This window comes from Suncus etruscus, chromosome X, assembly GCF_024139225.1.
Source record: "Suncus etruscus isolate mSunEtr1 chromosome X, mSunEtr1.pri.cur, whole genome shotgun sequence".
NCBI lineage: Eukaryota > Metazoa > Chordata > Mammalia > Eulipotyphla > Soricidae > Suncus > Suncus etruscus.
Genome location: NC_064868.1, coordinates 47,932,717 through 47,947,554, shown reverse-complemented (window position 1 = coordinate 47,947,554; position 14,838 = coordinate 47,932,717). Strand labels below are relative to the sequence as shown.

The window sequence follows — 14,838 nt, the reverse complement described above, 5'->3', positions numbered from 1 at the left end:
AAAAATGTTCAGGATACAGCACATGTATCCTGTAAACAGTAAAAGCTATCTGTATACAACAAAACTACAGCTAATGCCATACTTAATGGCAAATAATTTAATAGCCTATCAGTGAAGATAAGGCAAAGGAATCCATTTTCACTACTCTTGTTCAAAACAATTTTAAAGTACTAGCCACATCAACTAGGGAAGAGAAATTAAAGGGGTCCATACTGGAAAATAAGACAAACTGTCATTATTTGTAGATAGTGTGCATAGAAAACCCTAAAGGCAATATAATCAGAAACAAAAACCCATACAGTAAAGTAGCAGGCCACAAAATCAATAATCAAAAATTCTGTTGCATTTTGGGCCACAGAAATAGTGCAACAACTTGAGAATATAGTATGTGTAGCATGCTGTAGGTCCAGATTCATTATCCAGCCTAAGGACCAAGCGAGAATAGATCCTAAGCACAGTTGGTTGTAGACAAAAAAAAGTCTATTGTGTTCCTATAGTCAAGCAACACACTACAAAATTTTTTAGCAATCCATTTACAATTGTATACAAAAAATATCAAGTACAGTGCTTGGGAAAAAGCTCAAAGGGGAGACTGTATTCTCTTCATGTATGACTCCAAAGTTTGATTCCTAGCTCCTTTGTTTCCCTTCAGCACTGAAGAGTGACACACCACACATATACACAGGCAGAGCAATAAAACAAAAATTAAGTACCTAGGAATCAACTTAGCAAAAACTATAAAAGACATAAAAAAAAAAACTCTAACGGTAAGGAAATGGAAAAATATTCTAAGAATATGGATTTTAACATAACGTTGTTAGTCAATGTTAAAGGTATTGTAAGGGGTTAGAGATAATTCAATGGGCTGAGTGCATGCTTTTCATAGGAACATATTTGAGATGTTTTATATCAAGATTCTACAGCCAATCCACCTGTATGTATATATATATACATGTAATCTTATATCTATATATATAGGATTACTAAACAATATGAATTTTTAGAATGTCTTTATTTAAACACCATGATTACAAACATGATTGTAGCTGGGTTTCAGTCATACAAAGAACAACCCCCTTCACGAGTGCAACATTCCCACCACCAATACCCCTATCTCCCTTCTCCCCCACCCCCTGCTTGTATTCGAGACAGGCATCCTACTTCTTCTATTCACTAATATTATCATGGTAGTTGTCAGTGTAGTTATTTTTCTAACTACACTCCCCACTCTTTGTGGTAAATTCATATCGTGAACTGGGTTTCTAACCCTCATCTCTGGGGATTATAACAATAATGACTTTTACTTTTCTTAAAACCTATAGATCAGTGAGATTATTCTGTCTCTTTCCCTCAGGCTTATTTCACTCTGCATTGCAGTTTCCATGTACATCCATGTACAGGACAATTTCACGACTTCATCTCTCCTGATGGCTGCATTGTGTATATGTACTAGAGTTTCTTTAGCCATTCATCTGTTGAAGGGCATCTTGGTTATTTCCAGATTCTGGCTACTGTAAATAGCATTGCAATGAATATAGATGTGCAGAAAGGATTTTTTATTGCGTTTTTGTGTTCCTAGAGTATATCCCTAGGAGCAGTATACTTGGATCATATGGGAGCTCAATTTCCAGTTTTTTGAGGAATCTCCATATTGTTTTCCAGAAAGGCTGGACTAGACGTCATCCCCATCAGCAGTGAATGAGAGTTCATTTCTCTCCACATCCCTGCCAACACTGATTGTTTTTGTTCTCTGTGATATGTGCCAGTCTCTGTGGTGTGAGATGGGTAACTCATAGTTGTTTTGATTTGTATCTTCATGATGATTAATGATGTAGAGCATTTTTTCATGTGCTGTTTGGCCCTTTGTATTTATTCTTTGAAAAAGTGTCTGTTTATTTCTTCTCCCCATTTTTAATGGGGTTAGATTTTTTCTTAAGTTCTGTCAGTACCTTGTATAGTTTCTATTCATTTTTTGATCACTTTCCAGTATCTTTAAGTTGTGCTATTAAATTATGTATGTAGGGCCCTTTTATTTTAATGCATGTAAAGCTATAAATTTTCCTCTTAGTATATAGCTTTAACGTGTCCAACAAACTCTGATAAATTGTTTCTTTGTTTTACTTTGTTTCAAGGAACTTTTAGATTGCCTCATTAACTTCATCTGTGATGCTCTGGTTGTTCAGAAGTGAGCTGTTTAATTTTCAGGTGTTAAAATTTTTCTTCTGTGTCTACTCTTATTCACTTCTAATTTGAGCACATTACAATTTAAGAAAATAGATAGTACAATTTCTATCATTATTATGTTATGGGGGTATGTTTTATGGGCCAGCACATAGTTTTGAAAAATGTTCCATGTATATTAAAGAAAATGTATATATATATTTTGGGAATATAAAGCCTAATAAATACCCACTAGACCAAAAAAAAAAAAAAAGAGTAACCCTTGGGGCCCGAGAGATAGCACAGAGGCCAGCGGGCCAGCGGCATTTGTCTTGCAAGCAGCTAATCTAGGACTAAGGTGGTTGGTTCTAATCCCGGTATCCCATGTGGTCTCCCGTGCCTGCCAGGAGCAATTTCTGAGCAGAGAGCCAGGAGTAACCCCTGAGCGCCACTGGGTGTGGCCCAAAAACAAAAAACAAAACACAAAAGAAGAGTAACCCTTGAATGCTACAGGGTGTGGATCAAAAACTAAAACAAACAGAAAAAGATTTAACACCAAAGCCCAAGAGAGCTCAGTGGTAGAGCACCTGTCTTGCATTCATGAAGCACCAACTTCAATTATTTCGTCAATCCACACTGAGAGCAACTCAGGGCAGCACTGCAGTTGGAAATTCCCAACATCATAACCTTTAGTCCTAACAACCACCACAAAAAAAATTAAAGAATTTTTATATTAAATTTAATTTTAAAATAAAATTAGGGGCTAGTGTAACTGGTAAGGTGCTTGCCTTATTTGATTCTTGGCACCACATATACCTATATACTCGAGTATAAGTTGACCCGAGTATATGTTGACCCCCTAATTTACCCTAAAAACTGGGAAAACTTAGTGGCTTGAGTATAAGCTGAGTTGAAAAATGCAGCAGCCAATGGTAAATTTCAAAATAAAAATATATACCTAAAGCAGTGACAATAATTGAGGAATCAGTAGGTTAAACATTTTTCAATATTTATTGCTAAAAACTGGAAACTAGCAACAATAACTTTAAAACTTTAAATAAAATACAGAAAACTGTAGCTCAACAGGTAATCAAACTAAATCACAAAGTTAAAATCCTTCAAAACTGGCTTCCTCCTCCTCCTCCTCCTCCTCCTCCTCCTCCTCCTCCTCCTCCTCCTCTCTATGTCCAAACAGGGCTTCAGCTGCATCTGATGTGAGGGTATCAGCATAGACATTGTCATCATCACTGAGTTCGCAGATATCGTCACTGCTTTTGGTCTCATACAAAGCACAGAATATTGTGGGTTAAGTAGTTCAGTGGCATATAGTTCAGTTCAGCTGCCTACCTGTTCAGCTCAGCAGACAGAGACTTGTGGATTGAGCTGAAGCACCACCCCTTCCAGCAGATGGCAGAAGACAACTGGAGACTATGTGCATTTGATTTGGTGTGCACACACCGAATCAAATAACCGTATGGTCCGAGTATAAGCTGAGTTCGGGTTTTTGGGCACAAATTTTATGCTGCAAAAACTCGGCTTGTACTCAAGTACAAAGACCATAATGTAATTAGAAATGTAGTCTGAAAACAACCAACTTTCTTCCACTGTTCTAAATTCAAATTAATTAGATGACCTTACATAATACTCATAACTAACAAAGCCCAATCTTCCCAAGAATAAACAGCAGCAGCATGTACACAAACAACCACAGTCAAAACTACAAGATCTGTTCACAACCGTATGATTTCAACATATTTAGCAATGTAAAGAAATAAACAAAACAATAAAGGATTAAAAAATAAATAAATAAATAAAAACCTCAATTGGCAAATGCCCTAGAAACTAGCTAAGAAATCTAAAGCTATCCTAATAAAAGATAACTTTCATTCTTCCAGGTTCTACTTCTCAATATTTCCAAATGTCAACTTGGGCCACCAAATCAGTACCTAAAATAAAATCAGCAATTAAACAAACGCTAAAAATCAAAATGTAAAATGTGTGACTATTACAAAGCTACTTAAAACACATAAAAACAACTTAAAAAGATACTTCTCTAGATAATTCACCTCATACCAATGGTGGGTCATCAAGTTCAGAAGCAAAGACTATCTCTTGACTATATCTGTATACACAATAGAGTATAAAATCAACCTTTAGTCAACCAAATTATAATTCTGGTGTACTCAGAATTAGTGTGCTTAAAGCAGGGGTCTCAAACTCAATTTACCTGGGGGCCGTAGGAGGCAAAGTCGGGGTGATCCTTGAGTGCAAAGTCATTAGTAAGCCTTGAACATTGGGGGGTGTGACCCAAACAACTAAAACAAAATAAAACAAAAAAGATTTCTCTAGGGAAGGGCCACAAAATATTGTAGGGAGGGCTGCAAACGGCCCGCGGGTCGCAAGTTTAAGACCCCTGGCTTAGGGCCCGGAGAGATAGCACAGCGGTGTTTGCCTTGCAAGCAGCCGATCCAGAACCAAAGGTGGTTGGTTCGAATCCCGGTGTCCCATATGGTCCCCGGTGCCTGCCAGGAGCTATTTCTGAGCACACAGCCAGGAGTAACCCCTGAGCACCGCCGGTGTGACCCAAAAAAAACAAAAAAACAAAAAAACGAAAAAAAAAAAAAAGACCCCTAGCTTAAAGGGTTATTTTTTTAATTACATACCTAGAACCAGGAAGACAGTCTAAAGTGAAACTAGAGTACTGTATTTTCCGGCGTATAAGACAACTTTTTAATCCATGAAAAACTTCTTAAAAGTCGGGAGTCGTCTTATACACAGGTATTTGGCATGCTCAAACTTACTCCAGTTTCAGGGATGAGTGATTCACACCCCTCTTACCATTGCATCCCATGCAGCTGGCAGGTGTCATCACTCAGTCCTCTGCCTGTCCTGATTAATCTTTCAGGGCAAACAGAGGAGTGCCGCATCCCATCCAGCTAGTATGTGGGTGTCATCACTGCTATGAGGCTTTCATGTGCTCACATCCTATATTTTAACAGGAAAAGTAAGGGGTTGTCTTATACGCCGGAAAATATGGTACATGCTTAGCCCCAACACCACTAAGGTGGGAGGTGGGGGGAGTGAAGAGAGAATTTAAATATATAACTCTACAGTGAAAAGTTCAGCAGCCCCTAAAGTATCACGAGTGAGGCCCAAAACCCTCACCCCACCTCATGATCCTAAACATGCTTTATACTCCAAATAATTTTTAAAACTTCTTGAATATATTTCCAAAACACCAAGATTAACTTTGGGTTTTAATTTCTCTTTGTTTCATGGGATTTTACTACATTTACCATGTTCGAAAAGTCTCAATCGCAGAGCGAAGGGTTTATTATTGGCTCTGGATTCAGGAATCATATCCAGCAGCAACAGGGGTCATGTTCACTACTGGGGAGTTAAACCAGAACAATCACCTGCAAAAAAAATGCCTATATGCTTTACTATCTCCAACCTTTTTTACCTTTATTAAAAGTTTCTATTTACTTTTATTTTTTGTGCTAGGGACCAAACCAAGGGCCACACACATGCAAAGCATGCATTTTGCCACCAAAAACATGGCCAGCAAGGATTAATTTTGAAGTTAATTCTATGAATATAAAATTCAAAACCTGATTAACTTCTGAAAATTCTCAAATCAAAAGAACAGGTCCACAAATAGCTGAATCTAAGTGAAAGACTCTAGGAGGGCATGAACTGGGAGAGCACCCTACAGAGGCAATGCTTCTCCTGCTTTTATTTCTGTCAGCCCTGGAATATGTTATGTAGCATAAGGGGTTAAACGTTTACATAAGTGATATGAATAATGCAACAATTAAGTAGCTTAGCTAGAAATACTTACTGAAAAGGCACTTCCATCTGTGCATGAAAAGGGTCTGAATGAGCAAGCCCAGGATTCTCACACTATCCGAAACACACACATAGTCTAGGAATTTCTATTCAGTCCTGTGTGCCACGACTGACTAAGTAACTCTGATACATATGCACATTACAGCTAACATACTGCTACAAATGACTCCAATGCACCTTTCCAGCAAGTTCTTTTACACTGTCAACATCATTCTTTCACCTGCATACCTGCACCCATTCTGCATGCCATATGATCCAAGATTTTCAATTTTTCTTTTTTTCTTGCTTTTTGGGTCACACCCAGCAGCGCTCAGGGTTATTCCTGGCTCTGCACTCAAGAAATCACTCCTGGTTGGCAAGGGGGACCATACAGGATGCCGGGATTCGAACCACCATCCGTCCTGGATCGGCTGCTTGCAAGGTAAATGCCCTAATGCTGTGCTATCTCTATTTCTACAGACTGAACAGGTCTTCAAACCAGTTGAAAAATGGTCTGTAACAAAAAGAGCTGAGATGTTAAGTGAGCTTCAAGAACAAGGGTATTGCGAATGCTTTTTGGATATACATCTAATCAATATTTTCATGACTGTGGTCCTTCTCTCCCACACGAGTCAAAAGTACTTTTAAATTCCAGTTTGTAAATAGACTTTTATCATGAACTATCAGATTATTTCATGTTTTTCTTTGTTATTATTTTTAGAGCCACACCCTACTGTGCTCAGGGAACCATATATGCCAGAGATTGAACCCAGGACAGCAGCATGCAAGGCAAGCACCTTATCCACTCCGACCCCAGAAAAATGACTTTTTAGACCACTTTACATTTACAAATTATAAAGCTCATTTTGAGGTGGGGAGCATTCATGGTGCAATCTGGACTATCAGACTGGCAGTTCAGCAGTTCACCAGGACTCAAGGATGTGGTGATGATGGGGCCCAAATCCAAACAGTGATCAAGAGTCTCTAGGGGCAATTCTCAAGAAGCCATGTGGTGCCAGGGATCAAACCAGGTCAAAAATCATGCCTTCTAACCCCTGCATTATCTATCTCCCTGTCCATTAAAATTTTGTTTTAAATGTATCAAGAACCTAATTTTCAAACAAAGTATATGATTACTTTTGAAACACAAACCCTCTGAAGCACTAGAAATACATTTGTTCTTTCAAATGTCAATAAAATGTATTAGAAAACAATTTTAAATATCACCTAAAAACTGACAATAGATTTCCCCAAATCTACTTACAAATTTACCAGATTTTGGAAAACTAGGCTTTAATGTATGTAAAATTACTTCCTTTACCTAAAATATTACAAATGTCAAATATTGTAATAAGAGTATCTTCCCAAAGGAAAATAAAAAGTACATAATCTAGGTATTCTGCATCATCTTTCTAGTCATTATTCGAATTACAAAAAAAAAAAAAATTAGGTTTGGGTAAAGGGATTTGACTCAAATAGAACATACATGCCTAGATAAGCTTACATGAGGCCCTGAGTTGAACCCCAGTGCCAGGCATTGTCTCCACAACAAACTCAGTTACTCAAAAGAATCAATTGGATATTTTAGCACTAGCTTCCTGATACAGTTAAGATTTCCTAGTCCTCTAGCACTATAAACTTTACAAGGTAACATTTATAACTATACTATGCTACATACTTAAGTTACACTGTAACACAAATCCTTGTCCAACTGAAAACAGGATTAACTTAAAAGATTTTAAATGTAACCAAAAGTCTGTGGCTAATTGCTATTAAAACTTTTCATTTAATGGAGTCAGAGCGATAGCACAGCAGGTAGGGCACTTGCCTTCCAATGATCAGGGTTCAATCCCCGGCATCCCATATGACCCCTGGAGTGTGCCAGGAGTAATTTCTGAGCACAGAGCCAGGAGTAATCCTGAGAATTATGCTATTCCATTATTTTTCTTTCAAGTAGCCTAAATCTATGCTGAGCAAAGAAAAGCCAGCTCTTACTATCTAAAACTTTCAGAGAATAAAAATTCTGAAACCAATATAGCCAAGTTTCCCAGGGCTGTCCAAAAGATGGATGAAACTAAATTATTTAATACTTCCTATAGAAATCCAGCTTATTCCGTTCAGAATCGATCCAATCCAAACACATGGCACAAGGTTATATAATGTCAAGCATTACATTATATGTTTCCCTATGTTCAGGCTCATCAAGATCTGCATGTGGCCGACCTGGGAGGGGCCCGGTTCTGATTCCAGCATTCCATATGGTCCCCAGCCTGCACGGGGCGATTTCTGACTGCAGAGCTAGGAGTAACCCCTGAGCACCGCTGGGTGTGGCCCAAAAACCGATCAATTAATAAATAAAGTTTTAAAAAAAAAGAACTGCATGAGCAGGGTGAGCCGGGTATGGTCCAGAAATCAATCAAAAAATAAAGTTAAAAAAAAAAAAGAACTCTATGAGGTTTGAGCATTTTCTTAATGTTAACACTAATGAATCTTAATTAAAGAAAATAAAAAAATAAAAAATAAAATAAAACAAAAAGACTAATGAATTTTGACCTAAATACTGCATAATAGGACCTCACAAGCACTGAAAATAAATGATTTTTGTTTACTTCAACAGGATATTTAGTAGCATATCAAACTGCCTGTACTTCACAAAGTAATTCTTTCCCAAAACATAATAGAATTTTGCAGTATCTCACTCTTAAGATGCTATTCTATAAAAATATAAAACATCAAGAAAAACAAACGACGTACATTTTAAGAATTGAAAATGATCAGTTCTTTATCATCTAAACCAAATAGTGCCAAGAAACTGCAAGGCTTAATATTATAATCTAAAATCCAAATGTATATCCATTTAAATATGTATACTCTGAAACATGGAATAAACTAGTACTTTACACATGATCCACATAAGATATCATATTACATATATTTCTTCATTACCACAACCAATTAGACTTGGCTCAACTAGCAAACAGATTATCTTTATCGTTTAACTAACAATGTTTACCACTGAATCTTTCATAATCAACTCCAAAAATGTTCCCTCAATTTAATCTTTTTTTTTAATCTTCTAGAATGACAACCTAAACAGTATTCAAGTATTTAAGTAAAATATTTAAAATACTGGAATTGGGAGAAAAAAACTTCGAGGCTTGAATAATTTCAAAGCTATATTCCAGGGACAATATTGAAGGGGTGGGCCACACCCAGTGGTGTTCAAGGATCACTTAATCCCGGTTCTGTGCCTAGGGGTCATTCCTGGGGGTGGTCGAGAGACCATATGGGATGCTACAAGGAAAGCAACCCCCTCCCTGCGATTGCTATTGCTCAGGCGACTCCAATGACTATTTTGATAAAGCGAATTAACAATTACATAGTCTAAGTTTAATTCAAATTCTCTGTATTTTCAAAGGTACTGAGTTTAGTTAAAAAAGACCGAATCTGTCAGATTTCCTTCAGTGTTGTGACAGAAACTCTATACTTAAGTTATTTCATAACAAAAATAAAAGTGTAAATACAGCTCAAAGAAATTAAGTGATTCCCCGAAACCAAATTGCTTAGGAAAATTCGGGGCTACATAAAATGGAAAAAAAAAATTCAACTGAGTAATAATCTAGGCTTTAATCATTTCAAACTTCCTTCACAACTGCAACAATACAGCTAGGTGTCAAAAGCAAGCCTACTCATCTCAGCCAGTGAAGAAAACGATTCTCGAAAACAGCACTGGGAGCGAAGTCTCCAACTTTCAAGGTCACAATTAAGATAATGTCCAAGTCTTATTTCAATCAGATTTTGGGCAGAAGATAACAAACTGATGCGGAAATCCTGAGACTCCACAGCCTTTGTTCAACAGCTTATGGATGGGTAACTAAGTGTGCTACAGGTTGATCCGCTTATGAATGCTTACTAGGCTTATAAATGGTGCTTCCAAGCTTGGAAAAGATACTCGATCTCTATATGCAAATAAGTCTGGGTAATTTTTATTAAGTACCATGGTAAGGAGAGGTCTATTCATCGCTACTATTTATTTCCATGTTTACCTCTCCTCCCTCCCACAACCCCCCCTTTCACTTTCTCCTCCCACCCTGTCCCGCCATCTTGGGCCGACAGGAGCAGCCATTACTTAACTAAATGACAGTGCCAACAACTTTCCACGAAAACAAACCAGACAACTACACCCCGAATCCCCCCTCCCAGCCTCCTGTCAGATACACAGGAAACAAGGCTCCCAGAGGAGGACACGGCGTTCCTAGGGCAGAAAGACCTCGAAAAGTAAATAGTCACCTAACTTCAGGTATAACAACGACCACTGAGTTGCTTGTCAACAGCCGAACGCAAACTACTCGAGGCCCTAAAGTACGTGCAACTCCCCCAACGCCCCCAGACCCCGCCTTTAGGATAGCAGAGGCACAAGAAAAGCCCCGAACGTTTTTTCCTTCCCCCAGGGACGACGAACAGCCCTGCTTGGAGCAAAAAGAAAAAAATTGCAAAGCCTGGGAGGCAAGTGAGATGGAACATTTGGGGGAAATTTCGGCAGTTTCCGAGCCCCTCGCCCTGTGAGCAGAAGCCAACAGTGACATCTAGTCCCCAAACGTTCAAAAGAGCTGGCAATTTTATTCCCCTCCAGTAGTGGGGCTCGGCCCCAAAGCTTTGCAGCCTCGGTTCCCCAAGCTGCAAACGAGGGCTATTTCGCAAGGGGGTGGGGGTGGGAGGAAGGGGTCCGGGTGGGGGGCAGAGCAAGAGCAGAGGCGAGGAAGAGTTCTCCGGCAGCCCTGGCCCCCCTGAGCGCCACAATGAGCCGCGGAGGCCCCGGGGCGCCAGGGCGAGCGGGGTGCGGGCGGAGAGCCCGATTCCGCGCCGCGGGGCCCCGGCCGCCTTACCTTCCCCAGAAGGGCATTCATCCTAGCGCCATCTTCATGAAACCTCACGAATCCGAAGAGGCGGCTGCGGGGAGAGACACAACGGATCGTTAGTGCTCCGGGGCGGCCACCGACCCAGCCCCGCCGGAGGCCCCCGCGGCGGCTCCAGCGGGGAGAGCCCGGCCGGGTGCCCGGGGCTCGAGCCTCCCCGGAGAGGGGCGCCGGCCCGTCCGGAGCTGCCCGCGGCGGGGGGGACGCGGAGCCCCGTACCTGTCCAGCCCGCCGAGCGCCTCCCTCTCCTCGGCTGTCAGGCTGGGGGACGCCTCTTCGCTCTCGCCGCTCGCTTTTCCCGCCGCCATTTTCTTTTCCTCATCACCGAAAGCGGCGGCGGCGGCGGCGGCGGCGGCGAGCGACACTCCGCAGGATTTCATGGAAACGCAGCGAATTCCCAACTCCAACGCCGACAGCCCGACACCCCCCCCACCCCCGGGCAAGCCCGGACGCGCAACCTCGGCCCCGATCTCCGCGCGAAGCGGCACACCAACTTTAGCGCCGCCGCCTCCTGCACCGCCGCGGGCGGCAGCGACGACAAAATCCCAAGGCGGCGGCGGGGTTCCAAAGCCCCGGGCTCGGCGACTGCGGCGGCCCCGCCGCGGGTCACATCGCGGGAAAGGGGCACGCAGCCGCGAGCGGGACGACGGGAAGAGCCGGCGAGCGCGGGGCGGTGGGACGCGGGGGCGGGGGTGGGAATTCGGTCGAGACACAAACTTCCCCGGCACCAGCACAAAGTTGTGGTAATTGTGTCACACAGCGCACCCCACGCCGCCGCCGTGACCCCCCCCGCCGCCGCCCGGCCGGCCCAGCCAATCGGCGCCGCTCGCTCCTCTCACGTGACTTTTGTTGACTCACGTCAGCTGCGGCTCCACTGAACTTGCTAGCGGCCCAAGCTCCGCCCGTCATGGCAGCCACGGCTGGAAAGCGAAACTGCACGCCGATTCTGGCCGGTGATTGGCTCGTAGGCCTGCCCGTCACGGGACAAGGTTGCTCCCCCCTCCCAAGGGACAGCAGCCAGTTCGGTTGTGCTAGTTAAATACTCTGGGGCAGAGAATGGGAGCTCCGGGCCGCGTCACCTCGGAGTGGGGTCGGGTTCGAAGAGGGCGGGGGAGGGTGTTGGGAGGGAGCGGAAAGGGAAGCGGCCAGGGAAGGGCGAGGTCTCGTTCTGGACCTTTCTCTCCCTGGGAACTCAGTGGGCTCAGTCTTCCAATTGCACTGTCCCGCGCTCCACGGTCCCGAGCTCGGAGGCTTTTGCAAAGGGTCGTGTTGCCCAGAGGCGGCTGATGGCCCCTGACCTCTGCACCACGAAAGCTCAGATTTTAGGCGCTGGTAGAAATAATGGCCTCCGCGATGGAAGTTTGAGGAGCGGCTAGCGGTTCCTTTTCTGATACTTGGGCGCCGCCTTAGGCCGGGACCGGCGCTGCGGCTGCGATCCCCCTCACTCCGGCAAAAAGTGCAGTGGGAAAGGCCTCTCCGGAAGAAATGAAAAGTCACCCCCGCAGTCTGGCTCCCCAACTCTGGCCGCCACCGCCTAAAAGCGGTCTTTGAGCAGTACTTTGGAATCACATTTTTGTACTACCATTTATCGGGACGTCGTTATAATATTGGAAAAGTCACTGAAAGGTTGTTCAATGGGATGGACAAAATGTTAGTTTCTCTTCCTGATCTCAGTGGGAACTTCGTGGAAGAGTTGAGAGAAGACAGAATTTATAAGATCATCACAGCTTGCCAGCTAGAAAAGCCTTTTTCTACCTTCAGAAACGGGCCCTTTAGACAAACTTTAATACTTTCTTGTTCTGATGGAGGCTTAGATGCAATAAAATTCTGGGCTGGTGTTCCATCACTAGTACAATGGGCAGAAATTTAAAAACAAATATAGGCCATGAGCTCATTCTGCTCTTCTCTTTTTTTTCTAAATAACTTTTATTTTGACCAAAGTGAATTACAAATCTTTCACAGTAATATTTTAGGTACATAGTGACAATTGTCATCATGCTCTTCTGAAAGAACTTTTGACGAGGAACACACCCTGTGGTGCTCAGGTGTAACTTCCTGGTTCTGAGCTCAGACATTACTCCTGGCAGGCTTCTGGAACCATATGAAATACCAGGAATCAAACCAATTTTCTGGGGCCATATAAAATACCAGGAATCAAACCCCTCCCTGCTGTGCTATCGCTCAGGCCCCATGAAAGACGAATTTAATAGTAAATGTTTAGTATAACCGATCCCTTTGAAGCCACCACTCCTGTCTTTAGGGATATATTAATAGACATATGAAAATATTAGTGGGCATTAGAAATGTAATAATCTTCTATATTTTTAATAATATAACCAACTGACAAAACATAAGAAAAACAATTCAGTGAATTCAGTGAAAATCCTACCAGTAGTTAGTGAGAAACAATGAAAATCCCCAAATGATTTTGAAGTTTTAAATTGTTCCCCTGAGACTAATAACTAGACTAACAAACTGTAGTTTTATATAAGCTATATTTCATGTTTAGTTACTTTTCCTAAAACACATCTTCCATTCTTTATGGTATTTCATTTTACTTAAGTGAGTATAGAGAGCTAAAGATTTTCTACAACTAAATTAATACATCCTTTGTTAGCTTTTGTGTGTGTGTGTGTGTGTGTCTGTCTGTCTGTCTGTGTGTGGTTTTTGGGTCACACCCGGCAGTGCTCAGGGGTTACTCCTGGCTCCATGCTCAGAAATTGCTCCTGGCAGGCACGGGGGACCGTATGGGAGGCCGGGATTCGAACCGATGACCTTCTGCATGAAAGGCAAACGCCCTATCTCCATGCTATCTCTCCGGGCTCCCTTCCTTAGCTTTATCACAAGAAGACCTTCCAAGCCTGGGAAATTTTGATACCACTTTATCTCACCCTATCACATACACACTTAAGATACAAATTCTACTAATATTAGACCATCTTTCTGGAATATACAGTTCTTGTTTTGGGGTTTTTCGGTTTTAGGGCTCACCCAGCAGCGCTCAGGGCTTATTCCTTGCTCTGCGCTCAGAAGTTAATAATGGCAAGGTCAGGGGACCAATGGGATGCCAGGAATCGAACCTAGGTCAACCTGTTTGCAAGGCAAACGCTCTACCCACTGTACTATAGCTCTGGCACCCAATATACAGTACTTGACATAAACCCTTTCCAAGAATTAGAGTGCTAATCACCCAAAACACCTAAAAACCTGATCTTCCACATATTTGTAGGTAACAACAAAATTGTATCAAGTGGATGCAATGGATGGAGTTACAGTCAATCCAACTTAGATTCAGTCTTACCCTACACATGCTGTGTGACCCTGGAAAAGTAAATTATACGCTAGGCCAGAAATTATAGATATCCGTTTTCATAAATTTTTTAAAATTTGATTTCTTTTATTTCCTTCCCATTATTGTTTCTTGTTTGCCTGAAAGGTCCTCATAAACCCTAGCTGTCGTGTTCCCAGAGTTTTGCACATCAGGTTGCAGAGCTTACATACTCATCCAAAGTGTTACCCAGGTTTGTAATCATTTAGTGGCCAGGCTTGCATGCATTTTCCCAGAACTTACACTCATAGTTTGAGGCCCACAAGTTACAGTTGCACTGCTTGGTAAGAGCTGCGTGCTTGCAGAGGTAGTACTTCCTGGTTATGATCTCACACATCTTTTAAGTTGCTGTGCTTGTCAGGGTTTGTACTTCTTTTTGTAGTGCTCACACACATTGCTGTGGTACAGCTGGAAATGACTTGTACATGGAAATGACTGGCAGAGGAGCTTCCAGGCTCAAACTACAGAGCTGCCAAGATCATACTTGATGTATATAATACACTTCTTTTAATCTAACATCTCTATAAGTTTTTGGGACTGTGGAGATGGGAAAGGAAGAAACTCTTTTCAGAATCCAGGATCCATAACTACTCCAGGCAATGCTCA

The 14,838-nt window shown here is 42.1% G+C and overlaps 1 protein-coding gene across 7 annotated transcripts in view; it reads right to left on the bottom strand.

Annotated features, from left to right (window-relative positions):
- Positions 1-11,293, bottom strand: part of KDM6A (lysine demethylase 6A) — a 126,003-nt gene extending 114,710 nt beyond the window's left edge. For 5 of the 7 annotated variants that reach the window (XM_049767150.1, XM_049767147.1, XM_049767151.1 and 2 more), the window contains exons 1-2: positions 11,124-11,284; positions 10,875-10,938 (exon numbers count right to left, since the gene is read on the bottom strand). In XM_049767150.1, coding sequence (XP_049623107.1) covers positions 10,875-10,938; positions 11,124-11,284 — 225 coding nt within the window. Of the gene's footprint in view, positions 1-10,874; positions 10,939-11,123 lie in introns of all 7 variants that reach the window. The other 2 variants (XM_049767152.1, XM_049767149.1) reach the window with 1 other exon arrangement.
- Positions 11,294-14,838: the final 3,545 nt, after the last annotated feature.